The sequence below is a fragment of the Protopterus annectens genome, chromosome 10.part0 (assembly GCF_019279795.1).
Source record: "Protopterus annectens isolate FY-2018-M chromosome 10.part0, PAN1.0, whole genome shotgun sequence".
NCBI classification, from domain to species: domain Eukaryota; kingdom Metazoa; phylum Chordata; order Ceratodontiformes; family Protopteridae; genus Protopterus; species Protopterus annectens.
The window spans coordinates 1,695,040,636-1,695,063,080 of NC_056744.1; the positions used below are offsets into that span (position 1 = coordinate 1,695,040,636).

At 38.6% G+C, this 22,445-nt stretch overlaps 1 protein-coding gene across 2 annotated transcripts in view; it reads right to left on the reverse strand.

Annotated features, from left to right (window-relative positions):
- Positions 1-7,274: 7,274 nt before the first annotated feature.
- Positions 7,275-22,445, reverse strand: part of LOC122813916 — a 230,048-nt gene continuing 214,877 nt past the window's right edge. For both annotated transcript variants that reach the window (XM_044086461.1, XM_044086460.1), the window contains 2 exons: positions 10,763-10,889; positions 7,275-7,426 (listed from right to left, as the gene is read on the reverse strand). In XM_044086461.1, the coding sequence (XP_043942396.1) occupies positions 7,293-7,426; positions 10,763-10,889 (261 nt within the window). In that variant the 3' untranslated portion in view covers positions 7,275-7,292. The remainder of the gene's footprint in view (positions 7,427-10,762; positions 10,890-22,445) is intronic.

Sequence of the window (22,445 nt, forward strand, 5' to 3'; positions counted from 1 at the left end):
TAGACAGTATACCCTCAGTCATACACTTCAACCTTCAAAACACAGTAAGGGTGTCCCTCCATACATATAATTCACATGAGCTCCACTATGTATAATTATGTATACACTGTTATAATCAATATTTAATATAATGTGAAATAGAACAAGATTAAAAATATCTGGAATTTTCTGTATTACAACCCAGGGCCATGTGCAGCCCCACACTTACACTTGTTGCCAAAGGAATACTGAAATAACACTTAAATATTCTCATGTTCATTACTATAAACTAGACATTCACAACAGCAAAAATATATTACCCTCCCTGTACTAGAACCCAGGACCATCTGTATTACATCCCTACATTTACACCTGCCACTACAAGAATAGTTAAATGACACTTGCGTAATTCCCTATTCAGTGTGTTAACCGTATGCAATGTCACTTAGCATGTTTGTACAGTGCCCAACCAAATTAATAGAATGCATCCATTTTGAAATTGTTGAATGCCTGCAGGTATTGATGGCTGCAGATGGTGGGAAAGAAAGCTTGCTAACCACCTCACAACTTTGCTTAGCGGTGTTGCATGATGGAAAGCAAAATTTGCAACAATGTATCCTTTTTGACCTTTACTCTGTCTATACCCTGTATACAGGCATTATGCCTGCTTCCTGTGTGGGCCAACAGTCCAGGTTTGTGCTCTGCTAACTATCGTGCAAACAAGATAAGCAAGCTAAATACAACATTCACTGTGTTTCTCCATTTCCCTTGTTTGGGCTAAGCTGTGCACTACTCAAACACTGGCAGAGAAAAAAATAGAAAAAGGGAAAACTGGGTGAAATAAAGAAAAGAAATCTATTAAATAAGCACCACTACAAAATTTATGTTGGTATACATGAAATATTTTTACACAGGTGTAGATTTGAACTCTCATTCCAATGAACCTTCAAAACACAGCAAGGGTAGCTTATCCCTCTTTGTCACAGAAACAGTTTTGCAGCAGAGAATGAGAATCATTGTGCATATAAACAAATGCAACATCATCCACAGTACTAACAAAACATATAACAGCTGTTTGTACATTTATTAATTTCAGATGTAGTACACAGAGTGATCACACAAACATTTATGACTATTAAATGCAGCTCCGTCTCATCTCCCTATCTTTGCTGCTCATTCTTGTCTTTATCTGACCAGTAATCTTAGACATCCAGTCTGTAATGCATTCTGTAGAATTGTCCTTAAAATGTGTGAGGATATTAAATGACAATAATATACAGTTGCCAAAAAATGAAGGGGAGGTTGGATGCTACTGAACAGAAACTGTGAAATGTGTGATGCTTACTTGCATTTAAAATCTTGGTATAATTACTTCTACACTTGGTAATTCTAACCTGCCTAACACACCCACTGGAGATTAGGGAGTCTGGATTGCTGTTGTGTTTTCCTTCTCTCTACCAGTAATCATTTACAGTTGCTATCCATTAGCAACAAACACTGAGGGAATGCCTTCATTGCATTTACATCTGCAACACGGAGTCAAGTATTTTGGATTCAGACATTCTAATGGAGTTCACACCTCATTTGCATCTTCACTATGCTCACATCTCTGAATGCACACTGTAAAAAGGGAACCATGTAGCTAGGGAACCTGAAGGTGAGGAGACTGTCTTATGTTGATAACACAGAAGAAGATATTACTTTGGGATTTATTTGCACAGAAGACAACTGATCTTGATAAGGTATGCTTGCCTTTTTCAGTGGTGGTACGGTGGTAGCATTGTTACCTCACAGCAAGAGGTTCTCCCATTCGATTCTCAGCTGGGCTTGGGAGTGCCTTCTGTGTGGAGTCTACATGTCCTCCCCACGGTTGGGTAGCGTTCGAAAGACATGCGTGCGTAAATGGGCGTGCCTTTGTTGAAGGTTGAGCATCGAGCTGGCACCTCGGTGTTTCGTAAAAATCTACTGCCAATCATTAGCAGACCGGAGTTCCGCTGTGGCGACCCCTTACCGGGAAAAGCCAAAAGACAAACAACAACAACTGGATATGCTGAAATCTCACCATGAAAAATATCTTCTTGTACATTATATATAGCATTTGATATTGCACATCTATCTATATACTTTTCTCTGTGTACATTTCTTAAACGTATACTGATGACATAGGCATGTTTGTCAGGGCATTTTACTTTCTGAGATGTACAGCCTTATTAACTTTCATCACAAATGCTAACATTACAACTGTTTTACACTCTTTTACGGTTATTTCCTTAAAATGTAAATGTCCTGCATTGTCAATAACACAGAGGTGTTAACCTTCTAAAATGACCCTTGCACACCTCTAGGGGAGTGCTGACTACAGGTAGACTAGACTGGAAATTGCATAAAATGGAATGTTCCGTGGTAAATGTGTACACGTTTCTGGGACAGTTTATTTGATAACCCTTATAAATAGTTCACTGATAGGGGAGCCAAGTTGCATTTCTATATTGGCAGAAACAAAATTTGCTATTGATATTCTCCTTGTTTTGGATCCAACCTTTCTTTGTGTGATTATAATATGTTACAACAACATAATTCTCTTTTTATATATATATTTGAATATTTTGTCTGTTTTATGTTTCTCCAGTGGGTAATAATGAAACACTACTTTTTATGAGTTTTATCTAAGCAGGACTTTTATTTATGTGATTCTTGTGTAGTATCCCTCTTTTGTGTTTTATGTCACCTAGCATCCCAATCCCCATAAACCCCCCCATTCAGTGACCCTGCAAATGAAGTCATTATGGAAGCATTTAGGAGACATGGTGGAGGGGATGTGGGTATATGTATGGCAGAATGGAAATTTGTCAGCAGATAGTGGCTAATGAGAATGCAGTAGGTGGCCAGAGCAGGACATATGATCAGGTGTACCATAGGGTCACTAACATGATTTCATCAGCCCGGAGGAGACACCAAATGAAGAGTTCCTGTTCATTGTCAGGGATCCAGACAGCTCACTGGAAAGTGCATGTCACTGATGTTGGTGCTGCAATTTCAGGGAGGACAAGTATGTCCCAGGAGGTGCTTCCAGGTAGGGTTACCTATCTCAATTGTTAAATACTTCTTGTATAGCAAAATATTGACTTAAGTTATGCTAAATATTAAATTTCTTTTGGGGGAATAGTTGTAGATTGAAACAGTTAACAGCACATTCTGGTTGATTACACAAGGGCTTGGGGATAATATGTCATGCAAGTTCTTGTTAACAGTATCATTAATGGACATATAAAGGACAAATTTTAACCCTCTGTATTACTGTTCATTGTGAGGATTGTCCTTACCTTTTGCTTAACTTCTTCCAGGACCATCCATCATAGGGAGTCTACAAACATCTGCACACAGTAAGCAAAATAATTTTATGTCAGTACTGATGAGCTGTTCAAAGAAATATTTAATTTGTGATGTGGATACCAGGACTGTTGTGTGTATTGCTGTATTGTCTGTAATAGTGGCACCACTGTTAGTTTGTTAGCATATATTGGACTAAAGTAGTACAGGTATTATTTTTTTTCCTGTGTTTGTTGCTTATTATCACAGGTGATCGTGACAGTGGAAATATGGGACTCTTACCTCCTGATGTCAGAATATCATCAGACTCTGATGATGGCAGCCAAACAGAGGTTGAATCTAACATTGAAGTTGATATTCAGCCACCCCCTGTAGTTCCATCGGACACAACCAGTAGGCCTGTGCCAACCCATTCCATTTGGACACGTGGAGGATGAGACACTTGATCAGGGTAGTGTCGTTACTGTGACTTCAGTACATGCTGACTCTGGCCATAGTCAAAGTGTTGGTGAGGTGCCATGAAAGAGGGTTGTTACGGGTGCTCATAGGAGGCCGGCTGTCCATCCTCCACCTGATCCAGGTGTGTCTTCCTGTGTCACTCGACGTATGTTTAGGGCCATCATGGAGGTGCAAGCACATTCCAATAGGTCTTCCAAAGAAATACTTAGGGCTGTAGATGTGGTACAAACTAACATACGTGACAGTCTCCACCATGTTACTGATTCAATGGATCAGATCAAGGACATGTTGGAACATGCGGTGCTTGTGATGGAATGTCTGATGGGAGGGGGATGGCATCCACATGGGCGTAGGTCAGCTACACCATCTGATGTTAGCCAAAATAGCCATGCCTAGTTATGCTCCCATAGTGGCACTATTTTCACTGCTCCATCAGTGGCTGAGGTGTCCACACCTAGACGAGGTAGTCCACAGGGTTGTGGTCCTGGGTGCCCTCAAGAGGTGAGCTCATCCAGCAGACAACATTCATGTTCAGGTAGCAGCAGTGCACTTGAGCATGGGAGGGGATATGCCAGTACAACTCCTGGCAGAGCTAGTTCTCGTGGTCAGGTACAATAATGATGAAGTCCCACCTCTACCATGCATGGCTCATACCTGTCCAACATATCAAGATGCAGAGCTAGCAAAGAGCTTGGCTGTGTTCATGCAGAAACTCATACATCAGTTTCACCTAGAGGGCCCATACAGACACACATGCACAACAGTTACATGGTTAAGCCATGAAGCTTAAAGCTCATTCTGTCTCACTGGCTATTTGTTACCTTACACAAATATCTGCCCATTTCTATTTCTTACTCACACATACTCATTTACCTTTTGTGTCAGCCTAGGCTTCCTGCCACCACACACACAACGCCCTGTGCAGGTGATGATAACTGTGCCATATCCCTGTTTTCTACCTTTTGGATTCAGGGATACACAAGATTTGTTTCTATGCTCAGGGTACACAGCTAACCTTGTGCTTAGTAGACCTGTGTTTGTGATATTGTTTTGCTGATTGTACTTCTGATATACTTTGATCTTAGAAAGTTTGACAGTTTTTTTGTATCAGTGGTTTTAAGACTCTCCTTATAGTTGTGAAGTCTGTAACTGAAACGTGTCGCATAACTTTCTAACCTCGCTCTTTTTTCCGTTAGAAAAGTATGAAGCCAAACGGAGGACATTCGGTGACTTTTGAGATGTTTGAATGTGTGAGTCTCTGACGCCCGAGGCCTATTACTTGATAGACGACACATGTATTCACAGAAGTCTCTGCTGTCATGTTAAAGTCATTGCTGTACAAAATCACCCACCCCTACACTTACATTACCAAGTAACAACATACAATGATATGCTATTCATCACTTACCTTGTAAATCCAGCAGGTGGTTCAGTTTTAGCTCAGGGCTGAGTCTGTCTGATGCTAGGAGTACACAGCCATTGTATGCTGTTGCCTGGCATCAACGTTAGTATATGTTGTGTGTGTAGGATGAAGGTTTTAGCCTCTTATATGTGGGTGAGCTTGCAATGCATTGCCTCTAAGCCAATGTGAGGGCATATTGAGATGCCTATATCTGTAGCTGATGGTTCCCCCTCCAACTCTTCACCTGAGTGTGGCTGTGGTGACCTTGCCATTGGTGGTGGGATGTGTGCCCCTTCCCCTTGTTGATCCTGCTGAAAATGTTTTCTCAGTATGATGTTGTGAAGTATGGCACAGATGGTTAAGATTTCAGTACATGTACATGGACTGTACTGCAGGGCTTCCACAGATATACCTAGGTAGTGCAATCATGACTTCAGCAGCCCAAACAGATGCACTTATGCTACTTCTGGTTTGACCATGTGCCTCATTATGGCATTCTTGTGTGTGTGTGTGTGTGTGTGTGTGTGTGTGTGTGTGTGTGTGTGTGTGTGTGTGTGTGTGTGTGTGTGTGTGTGTGCGTGTGTGTGTGTGTGCGTGCGAGTGTGTGTGTGTGTGTGTCCATTTCTGATGGGTGTCATCAGCCATGGTTCCAGTGCATAACCTGCATCTCCCAGTAAATGACCCCAGGGGATATCACCTCTAGTGAACATCTGATACAGTTGGGTAGGTGTGCCAGATATATGAGTTATGGTAACTGCATGGGTTGCCAGCACATACATTCAAGAGAATTCCCCAGGCATTATACATGACTTGGCAGTTAATGGAGTGGAAACCCTTTCTTTTTATGTAGAACATTCCCTTTTCCCCAGGTGGTACCTTGATTTCTATGTGTGTACAACTATGGCAACCAGTACTTCAGGGTAGTGTGCTACAGGGTAGAACTCTTGCATAATTGCGGTCCTCAAGAGTATGGGGAAAATATATGTGGTCACTCCCATGTTGCAGCACAGCATGCAGGAACTGATGGAAGATTCTGAATGTGGACGCCTGTGACACCACCAGGATTTCCCCTGCTGCTCTTTGACAGGTTCCTGTAGTTATAATTCTAAGTGCTACATACACTTTTGTCTCCACTGGTATTGGTTCCCCTTGGTTTTACCTTTGTCTGAGTCTAGAACGACAGAGGTTGTAGAGTTCCTGTAGTGTGTCTGTATCTACCCTGTAGCAGTCTACAATTTTCACTGCATATGGATTGTTATAAGTTAACTGGGGTTTGAAAACTCTTCTCCTTGGCCATGGTCTATTAGCAGCAGCAGCACAGACTTTAGCCTGTTGCAAATGCACATGAATTAAAGCAACAGCAGCCCCTAACAATCTTTGTGTGTAAACTCCTTTCCATGGCTGTATTCCAATAGTTTTAGAATCGGCAGGGAAAACCAGCACCAAGTCTACAGGGTTGCTTTATATCTTTTCAAATAGCTCTACCACTTGAACTGGTTGATTAGCATACAATTAAGTTGCCTATGCTGTAATTAGCATTCCACAGTGTTTACAGTGGTTGTGTGGCTCTACACAATGTGTAGAGCAGCTTGCTGAATACAGAACAGTGGGCTAACATGTAGGGTTTATTGAATCTGCCTGCTAATGTACAAGTAACCTGGTCTAAATGCCAAACTGCATGAAAATCATTGTTAATTCAACTTAATAGACGACACAAATTATGATTTTTTATGAGCTATTATTAAAACATAATAATAATAATAATCTTGCCCTTAATGTTCTCGTTTTCCACCATATTTACTAAATCCCAGTTCAGAGCTATTATTAATTTAAGAATATTTGTTTTTATAAAAGAATAAGCTGCATGTACATCTATTCTCAACCCCATTCATATCTATATATCTCTCCATATATACATATATATTATACACACACACACACACACACACACACATATATATATATATATATATATATATATATATGCATTTTGCCAGGATTAACATTATATTTTTAGACGTTTGCCTTCATTCTTTTACTGTACATATATTTTCTCCAATTTTCCTCAAAGTATTTTAAAGAGAGTAGAAAATTTCATAAAAATGCATCATTAATAAGCTGTTCACTTACTGTCTGGCTTTTCTTTAAAATTATTCTTGTGTTCTGTTCTGTTTATCCCCTCCTTGTCATTCACTGGCAGTTCAGTGTTATCTTCTTTAAGTAGCATTAACAATACCTCTGGGGGGATCTTGTAACCTACACATAAAAAAAAAAAATTTATATATATATATATATATATATATATATATATATATATATATATATATATATATATATATATATATATATATATATATATATATATATATATATATATATATATATATATATATATATATATATATATATATATATATATATATATATATATATATATATATATATACATACATACACACACACACACACACACACACACACACACACACACACACACACACACACACACACACATATTCTTCCAAACAGCTCCTGTGCACAGTTTAGTTTAATTTAACAAGATTAAAACATGTTCTCTCAGTCTTCCACAGTTCCATACTTAAGCATGTTTACCAAAAGAATTACAAAGTACTACAATAACAGTAAATGTTTCATTTGTTCAGGAGTAGCAGAATTTCAGTTTTGAAGTCCCATTAAATACATTTTAAAGAAGTTCTTTACTTCTAGCAGTGATTATTGTTTCACCAACTTTTACTAGTAAACAATTCTTGCAGTTTTTAAAAAAGCGATAATCAATATGTGTTTAAACATTTTTGTTTATTAATGAGGCAGTTGCATCTGTGTCCCTGATTAGAAGCCTTGTTATCATAATTTGCAAACTGTATGACTAGTTGCATTCATGTGAAAAAAAACAGCAGCAGATATTCATAATACCTAAAATACATTAATGTCTCTTATTATGCCTATGTTTAGAATGACATATGCCTGTCTATTAGATTCAGCTAGTTCTATAACTCTGTAATGTGTATCTCATGGAAATCTTACCTTACTGAGCTGACCTATCTTGTTATAGCCCACAGGTGAGTTATGCTTTGAGGTCATACGATGTGGAAAATGGATATACAAAGTTACAAATTTCTAGTGTAAACTGCAAGTTCAGTGACAACAGATTACAGCTGAAATATCCAATTAATCATAACTGAACATGGACATGAGAGAGACGGACAAAACATATAGAGGAAATCTGGTATCTCAAAGGAGACTGTACAGTAGGTAAGGGAGTTTAACATAAGAACAGATGGCCAAACCTAGTGTGATATCAAAAATAAGAATATGTAACAGTGAAAAAGAGCAGACTTTAATTAAAAAAAAGTGTTAATTAACCACTGTAACCCACTAACACAAAGTGTGACATTACAAATAGCAGGGAGATTCCTCATGATTATATAGGTTCAGGTGTGGAAAGATGTTGGTATTCTAAGGGCCATCTGAAAAATGAGGCAGTGCAGAGATGTCTTTATCTAAACTCAATGTGCAGGTTTCTGAATTGTCTGTTTTGTATCTTTTCTACTTAATTCCTGGGTCCACAGTTTATTCCTTTGTTTATATTATACATGCAGCTTGTTTGCTTCTCCTGTATCCTTGTAGGTCTTCTCCAGGTAAATCACCTTCCTCCCACCAACAAAAAATATTCTGGAGTCTTTTGGCAGTTGCTAGAAAAGTTATTACAAAAAATTGGAACTTGAACTCAGCTCCTATGTTATAAAGAATGTTTAAATTTAACAGCTGTACTACGTACAACTGGAAAAGGAGTGATCAGAGTAAGATCTATAAATCTAAGACTTTTAGTGGCTGGGATAGCCTTGAAAGGTTGCTACTGATGCACCAAGTTAACATGTTAGTTGAGTAAGATTACCTTTGTGATTCACTGTATTCCTAACATTGTATAATAGTAAGTTATGTTGAGTTTCTTCCTTTCTGTGTATACATTGTAAGTATGTTATATTAATACATTTTTTCTTTAAAAACATTCTGGTTGAACTACAGCCTATAAACTGCACACCTGATTCATATAAACGAGAGGAATATAGAATTATGTACCAAGATACGCTTTTCCTTTCATTTCTGTATTTGGATGCATTGTGCTTTAAATTTCCATGTGTGTGTGTGTGTGTGTGTGTGTGTGTGTGTGTGTGTGTGTGTGTGTGTGTGTGTGTTTGTATGTATGTATGTATGTATGTGTGTGTGTGTGTATATACACACACACATTTTATATATATATATATATATATATATATATATATATATATATATATATATATATATATAAACACTACTTAATCTCGAAAGTTTGAAATACCGAATTTCAAACTTTCGAGACCATATGGCCGAAACCCCAAACTACCGAAAGACCAGAAGCACGATTTTCAAAATCCTGACTATCGGGAGTGTGAGATTTGTGCTTCTAGTGTTGCGGTATGGTGGAAGGGCAGGTAAGTCTTTCTGTTCAACTGTGCTGGTTAGGGGTTTAATGTGCAAGTGTGTGTTGTAAGTGTGATGTGTGCGTGGGGGGGATGTAGGCGTGTGGTGGTGTATTTGTGTGTTTGTCTGTGTAGTGAGACCTTGGAGTTAGAATATGTAAGTAGAGGTGGTGCTGTGGGCACAGCCCCCACATGGGGGGCTGCAGGGGGACTTGCCCCCGGCTTGTCTGTAGGTTAGGTTTGTGTTTTGGGGGAAGGTCTGTGTATGTGTCTGTGTGTGGTGTATGTTGTGTGCAGGCTTTGGTTAGTTTGAATTTTGCGGTTTTGGTTTTTCGGTATTGTAGTGTTTTGGGTGTCAGTAGAGTGAGTGTTCGGTATTTAGTAGTGGATCTATATATATATATATATATAATATATATATATATATATATATATATATATATATATATATATATATATATACATACATACATACACACACACATATATATATATATATATATATATATATATATATATATATATATATATATACACACACACACACATATATATATATATATATATATATATATACACATATAAAGATATATATATATATATATATATATATATATATATATATATATATATATATATATATATATATATATATATATATATATATATATATATATATATATATATATATATATATATATATATATATATATATATGTATATATATATGTGTGTATATATATATATGTGTATATATATATGTGTATATATATATATATATATATATATATATATATATATATATATATATATATATATCTATATATATATATATATATATATATATATATATATATATATATATATATATATATATATATATATATATATATATATATATATATATATATATATATATATATATATATATATATATATATATTTATATTTATATAAGCTTTTTCCTTGTGGCATAATTTATGACTAAACTGGTCCTCATTGACTGGTTCACTTAGGTAACAAACACACAAGACATCTCGCCATAACATTTTTATAAGGTACTCGTAACTCTCAGAATAAAGACCATTCATTAAGATGAGAAAAGACCTACCTGCTGAAACTAAGGTTTCATAGTTCTCTAACATCACTTCCTTATGAAGCTCCTTGTCTTGTTTTGTTAACATCTTCATCTCCTCTGCTGAGAAAGTAACAGCAACATCCTCAAAGGATTCTGGAGCCTGTAAAAGACACACGGTGCAGTTCATCTTTTCATTTACTGCAGTCTGTGTAAACTATGCTATTTTCTTGTAATGTATTCAGTGTAAATTGTGTTATTGTTTCAGCAGGGTAACACTGGCATTTCTTACCAGAAGTGGAGTTAAAACAGTAAGACTAATCAGTTATTAACAAGTACAAATTTCCTTTCCACAATTATGCAAGTAACAATGCCTTCATTTCGGAGTTGAAAAATGTCCCTTGCTGGTATGTCTCTCTCTCTCTCCTCTACATGCATTAATGTCAGTGATAGGAGGGCACAGAGTTTATTTTTATTTATTTTTATTTTATATTTGTTGACTGGGCTAGTCTAGCTGGATACATGTCCATTTTCAGTAGCGCTCCGAGGAGAAAAGCTCCAAGCATAAGTAAATTACAGAATAAAAAATAAAAAAATGGCTAGATACAAATACATGGTATCAAATGGTTGGAAAACAAATAAAAGTTATTTTGTGAGCAATAGTACAGAGTCTTGGCATAGGTTTAAGAAACAATCAAGTACAAAGTCTTTAGTAGGTTTCAGGTGCAATCAGGCACAAGTTTACACAATATTTGAAAATTATCATTCATTAAGTCAAAGGAGGAGAAAGAAAAAAGGCAGGAAAACACAAGGGCTAGTATAAAGTTAGTTTCTATTGATTAATGCTGCAGAGGGGCCATAGCCCAGGAGGAAGGGGTATAGCAAGAAGAGAAATAAGAGGAAAAGTATGATTCAGTCAGGCTTAGAGCAGGGACAAAGCCAATGTATTTATAGATGTTCTCTGAGATGTTTCTTCAGAGTGGTGTAGATGAGAGAGAAGTGAGCGTTCTAGGACGCTTGTTCCAGATTCTGCCTTTACATTGGTAAAGAGTCGAGTCCCCAGCTTTATTATTAGATTTAATGTTAGTAATTAGTAGTTTATTAGCTGAGCGTAGTGTTGTAAGATTTTTATATGGGGAGATCAGGTTAGCGAGGATAGGGGTATTAGTATGGTGGTAAAGGATTTTTTTGTGTGATCACAAGTTGATTATATAGTAATTGGTTTTGTAGTTCTGACCATCAGAGTTGTTTAAGGTTGAGACAGTGGTGGGTTCTATAAGGGTAGCCAGTGGCAAATCTGACTATATTATTACAACTAGTTTCAAGCTTGGTAAGATTGTGCTTTGACAGATTGGTATATATGGCAGAAACCTAGAACAGGGTAGAAGTGAGATGAGTCTGGGCAATGGTGGTTCTAGCTAGTGGTGTAAGGAAGGGTTTGAGTCTATACAGGGAGCCTAATTTTTTATTGACAGTTTTTATAGTATTGTTGAATATGGTCATGATAGCTGAGGTTATGATCAATGGTTATGCCCAGGAGATGTGCAGTAGTACCAGGGGAAATACTAGTTCCATTATTAGAGGTAATTGTGAAGTGGATCTGTGGAGATTTTTGGGTGGGAGTAAAAAGTAATAATTTAGTTTTTTAGGGGTTAAGGAGGAGGCAATGATGGGTGAACCACTTTTCAACAGAGTTAAATACAGTTTGAGTAAAGGTCTGGAGAGAGGTTGATGACTTAGCAGTACAGATTAAAGTAGAGTCATCAGCATATTGTATACAGGTGGCTTGAGGAAAAACAGTATGGAGATTGTTAATAAAAATGGAAAAAAGAAGAGGACCTAGGATAGAGCTTTGAGGGACTCCAATGTTCACGGGGAGGGGTGTGGAGAGATTATTGTCCCAGAGCACTGCTTGTTGTCTATTTTCTAGATAGGATTTAAACCAAAGAATTGCTTGTGGGTCAAGAGATTGGGCTTTTAACACACTGATAAGTAAGTTATGGTTGACCATATCAAAGGCTTTTGATAGGTCAATAAATAGAGCGGATGAGAGAGACTTATTGTTTTGATTCCTGTTTATACAGTCAGTAAAAGTTAGCAGGGCAGTAGTAGTGCTATGAAAGGGCCTAAAGCCGTGCTGACAGTTGGCAAGTAAATTATTGTGGAGCACGTGTTGAAGTAGTTGAAGGTGAATACATTTTTCCATTATTTTGGCTAGTGGAGAGAGTAGTGCAATTGGTCGGAAGTTGGAGATATCAGTGGATTTACCTCCTTTATGTAAGGGGATAATATGGGAGACTTTCCATATGGAAGGGATGGTACCTTCTGAGATTGTTCTGTTTATAAGGATGGATATGGGATATGCTATGGTTTTGGCAGCTATTTGAAGGTATTCTGCTGGCAGGCAGTCAGCAGAAGGGGTGCAAGGTTTGAGTTTTTGAAGGAGTTTGCAGATAAAGGATGTTGGCACAGGTTGTATATGGAAGGAGGGAGGTGAACTGTTTGTATATTGTAAAGGAGAGGGGGTAATGGGCGCTAGTGTTTTTGCTAGAGTTTGAATAGCTTCAGTGAAGTAACTGTTAAAGGCATTGGCTATTTGCATAAGACTATTATGGGGAATAGAGCCTGGGGTTGGAGTTCTAGCCTGTCCTGGTTTGAGAAGTTTATTAATGCCTGACCAAAACTTTTGAGGGTTTTTAGAGTGTGACTGCTGAAGGTGGGAATAATAGTTTTTCTTGTCTAAGATAATGTCCTCTTTGGTAGCATTTCTTAACTGTTTAAAGTATAGGTGGTCTGCAGAGCTCTTAGAGGCTCTCCATTTGGCCCATATTTTGTTCCGTAGGAACATTTTTTCTCTGGTTTGTTTTGTGAGCCATGGGGCTATTTTGGTCCTAACTCGGGAAGAGCGGAGGGGGGCATAGCTATTTAGGATTTGAAGGAATTTAGTATTAAAGCAAGAAACTGCTTCATCCAGCTTAAGTTGCTTTAGAGGTGACCAGTTACAGGCTTTTAGCTCATTTTGAAAGCTCTCGGCTTGGAAGTGTTTTTTAGAACGGTAGGTGAAAAATTGTTATTATTAGGGCTGTACACCTTTTGTTTTATTATGTAGGTTAGAACATGGTCACTAATGTCATCTGGGAGAGTTCCTGCTGTATAAGTTTCAGGATGACTGTTTGTAAGGATCCAGTCAAGAGTAGTTTCCTTATTACTAGGTTTGTGGATTCTTGTGGGGGTGTTTATTATTCGAGTGAAACCAAATAGATTTATGTGGGTGTTAGGATTGGGGGAGTTACATGTGGGTCCAGTCTACGTTAAAGTCACCTAGTACAATAGTTTCTTGAGGTAGATGGGTGGAAAGGCTACTAAGAATGTTTTCAAGAGTGCTAATATTATTGCCTGGAGGGATGTAGGAGCAGATTATATAGATAGATTTAGATTTATTAATTTGGAGTTTGACGGTAAGGGTTTCTGCATTGGTATTTGAGGGTAGTAACACATTATAGGATGAAACGAGAAGTTCAGATTTATACAAGATGGCTACACCTCCACCCTTTTTGGATGTGCGGTTGCATCTTAGGATGTTGTATCCAGGTGGTGTTATTTCTAGGTCACGAGTAGAAGGTTTCAACCAAGTTTCTGTAAGGCGAAGGATATCAAATGCATGTGCTTGTAATAGAGCATGCAGTTGACTAAGTTTGTTGGAAGACAGCTGCAGGCTGCAGAGTAATTGGCGTTCCAGTTAAAGACCATGTTTAGAAAGACTTGGTGATCTAATTAAGGGAACAGGAAAACAGAAAGCAATAAGGGAAGCCTTGAAAGATGGAAAAAGTGGGATCATAGTGGAGTAGAAATGAGAACTTAGGAGTAGGGATAAGAGGGAAAAGGTATGGGGCTACAAGATAGTTATACAAGCTACTGGAAGACAGCTGCAGAGTAATCAGAGGATGACAAACCATGGAGGATTACTTAAATTACTTAATACATCTATAAGAAATGGCCCAAGATGACAGTCGAGATGTAGCAGAAACAAGATATCCACTCTGTGCTGGTGCAGAAACCGACTGCTGGAATTAATAAAATGGCTGTCACAAATCACTCCTGACACTTCTCCACCCACTCCATCCTGCCTGTACTTTCTTCTTCACCTCTCTTCCACACTCACCATTACTCTGAACTATTGATCCAAAGTATTAAAACTCATCCACATTCGCCACGTCTACTCCTTGCATCCTCACCATTCCTCTATCCTCCCTCACATTCACACACACATATTCTGTATTAGTCCTGCTGACCTTCATTCCTCTTCTCTCTAGAGCACATCTCCATCTCTCCAGGGTCTCCTCCACCTGTTCCCTACTCTCACTACAGATAGCAATGTCATCTGCAAACATTATAGTCCATGGGGACTCCTGTCTGATCTCGTCAGTCAACCTGTCCTTCATCATTGCAAATAAGAAAGGGCTCAGAGCTGATCCTTGATGTAAACCCATCTCCACCTTAAAAGCATCCATCACTCCCACCGCAGACCTCACCACTGTCACACTACACTCATACATATCCTTACCACTTATACTTCTCTGACACTCTTGGCTTCCTCATACAATACCACAACTCCTCTCTAGGCACCCTGTCATATGCTTTCACCAAGTCTACAAAAACACAATGCAACTCCTCCTGACCTTCTCTGTACTTCTCCATCAACAATCTCAGAGCAAACATCGCATCTGTAGTGCTTTTTCCCGGCATGAAACCATACTGCTGATCACTAATCATCACATCCCTTCTTAACCTAGCTTCCACTACTCCTTCCCATAAGTTCATGCTGTGACTGATAAATTTAATCCCTCTGTAGTTACTACAGCTCTGCACATCACCCTTATTCTTAAACAAATCGGTACCAAAACACTTTCTCCATTCCTCAGGCATCCTCTCACTTTCCAATATTTAATTAAACAATCTGGTTAGAAACTCCTCTACCATTTCACCTAAACACCTCCATGCTTCCACAAGTATGTCATATGGACCAACAGCCTTTCCAGTCTTCATCCTCTTCATAGCTATCCTTACTTCCTCCTTGCTAATCCATTGCACTTCATGATTCACTATCCCCACATCATCCAACCTTCTCTCCCTCTCATTCTATTCATTCATCAATCCATCAAAGTACTCTTTCCATCTCCTCAACACACTCTCCTCGCTTGTGAGTATGTTTCCCTCATTATCCTTTATCACCTTTACCTGCTGCACATCTTTCCTAGCTCAGTCCCTCTGTCTAGCCAATTGTTACAGGTCCTTTTCTCCCTCTGTAGTGTCCAACCTTTCATACAACTCTTCATATGCCTTAGCCTTCGCCACCTCTCTCCTTGCCATGTACCTCATCTCCTTATACTCCTGTCTACTTTCTTCATCTCTCTGACAATCCTACTTCTTCTTTGCCAACCTCTTTCTCTGTATACTCTCCTGTACTTCCTTATTCCACCTCCATGTCTCCTTGTCGTCCTTCCTCTGTCCAGATGTCATACCAAGCACTTTTCTAGCCGTTACCCTTACTAGCTCTGCTGTAGTTACCCAGCTATTTCGTAACTCTTCACTGCCACCCAGTGCCTGTCTTAACTCTTCCCTGAACTCCACCTCACAATTAACCTTTTTCAATTTCCACCATTTGATCCTTGGTGCTGCCCTTACACTCCTCCTCCTCTTGATTACCAATGTCATCCTACAAACCACCATCCTATGCTGTCTAACTACACTTTCCCCAGTCACCACTTTACAGTCTCCAATTTCCTTCAAACTGGCCCTCCTAAGATGTAATCCACCTGTGTGCATCTTTCTCCACTCTTGTATGTCACCCTATGCTCTTCCCTCTTGTTAAAATACGTATTCATCACAGCCATGACCATCCTTTTCACAAAATCCACTACCATCTGACCTTCTGCATTCCTTTGTTTAACACCATACCTACCCATCACTTCCTCATCCCCTCTGTTCCCTTCACCAACATGCCCATTGAAATCTACTCCAATCACCACTCTCTCATCCTTGGGTACAGTCATCACCACTTCATCCAACTCGCTCCAAAATTTTTCTTTCTCATCCATCGCACACCCAACTTGTGGAGCATATGCACTTACAAGCATTCATCATTACACCATCAATTTCCAGCTTCATAAACATCACTCTATCTGACATTCTTTTCACCTCCAAAACACTGTTAGCATACTGTTCCTTCAGGATAACCACTACGCCATTTCTCCTCCCATCCACACCATGATAAAACAATTTGAACCCACCCCCGATACACCTAGCCTTACTCCCCTTCCATCTGGTCTCTTGCACACACAATATACCAACCTTCCTTCTGTCCATATCGGCTAACTCTCTCCCTATACCAGTCATACTGCCAACATTCAAAGTTCCGACCCTCACTACCACAGTCCTAGCCTTTCTCCTCTCTTCCTGCCTTCGGCAATGCCTTCCCTTCTCCTCTTCCTCCTTCGGCCAACAGTAGCCAAATTTCCACCAGCACCCTGTTGGCTAACAGTACTGGTGGCGGTCGTTAACCCAGGCCTCTGCTGTCCGCATGAATGATTTGGCAAAGTTTTACACCAGATGCCCTTCCTGACACAACCCTCGCCATTTATCCGGGCTTGGGACCGGCACAAAGAAATGCACTGGCTTGTGCACCCCCAGTGGCTGGGTTGAGGAATACAGTCACTAAATAATGGAAAAAGGCTGTTTTAGTTAGTTAGTTTTAATCAGGTTGCAGGATATGCCATGCAGCTACCTGTAGGGGTGCTCCTGGCACTGAAATTGTGAGCTTTTTTTTTAAATGTGAAACAGAAGACCTCCAATTTTTTACAACAGCAACACTTTATACACAATAAAAACAGTTAAAAATTTTCATCCTTTGTAAGTGAACTTTGCAGCTTCTCAAAACTGTCATTTAATGAATTTTCGCACATTTCTGTAGTGCCTTACATAATAATCAAGCATAACTATTTACAGTGTTTATACAATAATAACTTTTATGGTGCATTTGGTTTATTTGACACAAGTTTTATTTTTAAAATGATGTCAGACATTACAAACATTATCATTGTGGGGTGAATTGTCATATGGTTATAGATGAGTCTAAATGTGTGAAAACTCATTAAATAGCAGTTTTGAGAAAGTCCATGGTTCATTTACAAAGGATGAAGGTGCTTAACTGCTTTTTATCATATATTACATGTTGTTCTTATGAAGACCTGGAAGTCTTCCATATCATTTGTAATTTTTGTTGTCCTCTGTCTTGCTCTCCGATTATCTGGTAGTTTTTTTTAATACATTGCATGGGAGTCTGCATGTCCTCCCTGTGTTCTTGTGGGTTTCCTGTGGGTGCTCCTGTTTCTACCCATATTCCAAAGACATGCAGTAGGTGGAATGCATACTCTAAATTGGCCACAGATGTGTGTGTGTGTGTGTGTGTGTGTGTGTGTGTGTGTGTGTGTGTGTGTGTGTGTGTGTGGTGTGGTGTGGGTGAACTACACCAGCACTGCTAGCCATGCAGCAGTGTAAACCTTGGCACTAGAGGACTGTCACTGCTGAAGTAACACCATGACCCCATGTGGAAAAAGGGGTATGGATGTGGATGTGAATGGATGGAATTTTTTACTTCTTAAATTTGATCAGTAGTGTCACGGAGATAGTAACCTTACTGAACTACCTCCTGTGGGGAACGTTCAACTTACAAGCTTGTTGATTAGTTTGTCCAATCAGCAGCATGCACATTTTGAAATGTTCATGTTCCTTTACTGTACATTTACCATTACAGCACCTGCACAAATGCTCTGCAAATGTAAGAAACAAAACCAGAAGCAGGAAAAAGCATGCCAGTAGATTTTTATGAATGAATGTGAATGAATGTGACCTCCTTTTCTTTCCAGTTACAAACAAGACCACATTGTGTTTATACATGTATACTAGCATAAAGTTAGCTTCTCAAGTAAAAACCAAACAGACTATCATGTCATGAATTAGTTGGCTTGAAGACCTACAGGTATACCTCTCAACAACCCAGATTTTAACAAAATGTCCAGCTCTGTGACTAATATTTTTGTTCTGTTCCTCATAAAATTTGTGGTTTTCTGGCACAGTGTTGAGGATTGAAGTCACTAAATAATTATAGGCATTTGAGTTTCAGACTTCATGTCCTTCAGAATATGCATACTAAAAGCAAAACCTCTTACTCCAAAAGAAAATGACCAGATTAAGTTGACAGGATCTGCTTCTGATATACCTGGACTGGTTTGGGTTGATGTCTTTACTTATTAATTCTATAACAATCCTTTCCACAACCTTAGAGATGAGTTTGATCAGGTTTATGGGTCTATAATTACCTGGATCTATTGACTATCCACCTCTGTGCAAGGGAATGACAGTTGCTGCTCTCCATTCTTCGGGCACAAAGTTTCTTTGAAGGCTGATATTGAATAGCCCCCAGTAGGGTATCTGCATTGTTGTCCCTCTTTGTAACTGCAGAGAAGAGGAGGTTATGTTATTAATAAAAATCTACTGCCATGCTCTTTCCTGCTAATAGGTTAGTGCAGAAAGCTGTTATACTTACCCTCCTTCAGTCAAGCATGCACTTGGGGAAGGGAGTTTGGCATAATGGCCAAGGTTGCCACCTCAGAGACACAAAGTGCAGGTGTTGATTCTGGTCTGGGCTTGTTGGCTAGGCTTAAAAGTGCCCTTAAGGGCAGTGAGCTTAATATTTACCTATGAACCTATAGGACTATACAGGCATCCCAGTATGTTATCTGACCCCAATGAAATGGGCTCATGGCTTTGGATAGTACTTTGAGGACTTGTTTTGGGGGTATTTTTGGAAGGGGTATAGATGTCAGTATGTGATCTTGGAATATAGGAGGGGAGAGTAAGTTAAGTTTGAGCTAAATGTGTCCTCTTGTATACTGGCCATGTCCTCTGAGCCTCGGTATGTGATGTCATTTAAAGATAGCTTTCTGCAGTGCTGGGAATTGGTTCTGAGGTTTCTAACACTGTTAGAGAAAGCTTTGTGGTTATCCTTCACCTGGGTAGCTATATTTTCCTCATACATAACTTTTGTTGATTTGATTGGTATCCACTCTGTAAAGTTTAGTGGGAGTATTTTTAGCATTGAGTGTTAAACTTATTTTTTCATGCAATTAACTTTTTTCTTTTATTATGCAACCTGTTTATATCTGGTTTCTACCATTTAGGTTTATTCTTACATTTTCTTTGGAGGGACAGACGCATCTATGCAGCCATTTACATGTGCACTGAATTTCAAACATGGAATGATGGGATAAACAAGTACATTCTGAGGTAATTACATTTCTCCTATCCACAAGGACCATTAGTTTGCATTACCAATGTTAAGGGAATATCACAGGATAGTAAATATGACCGATGATAGGCATACTGCATGGTGTTACATGTACCAGATAATAACGGAGTATCACAGGACATTACACATGGCTGATGATAATGGAATAAATAGGATATTATATGTGATATATGGTAATTGGGTATCACAGGACATTTCACAAGATAGTAAACAATGGAGTATCGCGGCATATTGCATATAACTGATGACACAAGTAACACAGGACAGTCCATGTCACTGATCATGTAACAAATCACTGTGATGATAACAGAACAGCACAGGATATTACAAATGAACGATAAAACAGTATCACAGGACATTACATGACTGATGCTAATGGAGTATCATGGGATATTACATGTGACTGCCAATAATGGAGTACCACACAATATTACATGTGACTGATGACAATTGAATGTCATAGGACAGTCCATGTGACTGCAGATAATGGGATATTACATGCAATATGGCATTTAAGAATGGTTGGATTCCAGTTGTTACAAAGTTGGTATACACTATCTTACAACAGACTATTAGTAGCGCAAGTATCTAAGACAATTTTATTTCCCAAGTTGGGCAAACGTGCCACAAAACTCATACCTATAGCTTTATTTCCTTTCATCCAAATGAGATCAAAGTTTTGCCAATGCATAGTGAAAAGGTTTGTGGGTCACACAGCTATAAATGTATGTCCTGTGCAAGGAAGATCTCTGAAATACTGCAAGAGTCATGTAACGTCCAGTACATATATGTGAATTGTACACAAGTGGATAACTCACAACAAACACCATATGCTACTATGCTTCTGGACTTGCACAAATACTTCTCTTCAATTTACTGACAATTTACCTGAGTGATGCTAATTCCATATTTAAGGGCAGTTTGCCATTACATGTAAATTAGTATGTGCCTCTCCACAGCCCATGTATGCATGATCTGTTATATTTGCTCTCTGTTTTAACTAAAGCAGAGGACCTATCGTGGATGCCCACTCTCTTCTGTGTTCTTTACATTAGCAGCGATGATTTTAGTGGTACAGCTAAAAGAAAATCCTCACTGACCACAACCATATATGTACACCCAGGTGGTTTGAAGATAAATGTATTGTCTGTTAGACACTGAGCTGAAAGACAAGTTTTTTTTTCAGCATTATGCTTGGTTCTACAACACTCTGCTATGACATCAGTTGAGATACTGGGCATCTTCCTGCTCAACAAGGCCTGTATTAGAGAAGAAAATTATCAACAATAAGGTTTAACTGACCCAAATATCTGGGCACACTACTAATGACAATGAAGAGGATACTGCTAAGTTTCTTCCTGGCACCCTTGCATAGTGACCAGTGCAACTTAATTTGATGGAAAGAACTATTCCTGTAATTTTAATTAAGTTAGCCCATAGAAAGAACTATTCCCACAATTTTTAATTTAGTCCACTTAAGATGTTGCTCCCTTTTTTACTCCAGCTTCCATTCACAGGGTTGTTTCAACAGCCAAAATGTTGCAGTGGGTTTTACATACAATGTACAACCCCCATGGTGAACAAGAGGAAATTGTACACTGCCGACAAAGCAGTGCTAATTTTCCTCAGTTTCCATCGTGGCATTCTTATTAAGGAGGCACCGCACCACAAGCTGACCTGTATGCAGATGTAGACATCTCTCACACAGGAATATTCAAGATAAAAAATGCATCCCCACATGGTATGAAATCTGTCAGAAATGACAGTAAGATCTTGATAAAGACTTGAGGTAGTCACAAGCCCAGAAAGGATAAGGCAAGTTAGGGAGAACATGGAACTCTGAAGATGTCCAGACAGACAACAGCCTAGCCTTTCAGATTAGATGGCAATCTCAGGAAATGTTTCTGCACAGATCTGCATTAAGTAGGGTCTTGTAAGCTTAAAGCTTGTCATTGTTTGAAAATAATTCTGAACCCTGATCTGCTGTACTATTAAAGCAGTTCTTACAGGTAAACTCCACCTTTTTCAAACATGCGCTTCATCAAATTCCTCTACTCACATAAGACCACCAAAAGGCACTGGTTACACAAATATACAAATAGGTCTGCCCCAACCGTCAAAAATGTATAAATTATTTTGTTTCACCAGACGCTTTCACTCAAAAAAGGAATAATTACATTTTATGATGCTATGACAGCTCGGTGAAAATAATTACATACTCCTTTGATGGCACTCGTTTCATATTATTTAATAAATGTCAAAACCCCTTCTGTAGGTTAAAATAACAAAATCTGACCTGTGCTAGCACTGTTCATAACCAAATAACCCATATGCAAGCAGGCAACTGTCCTG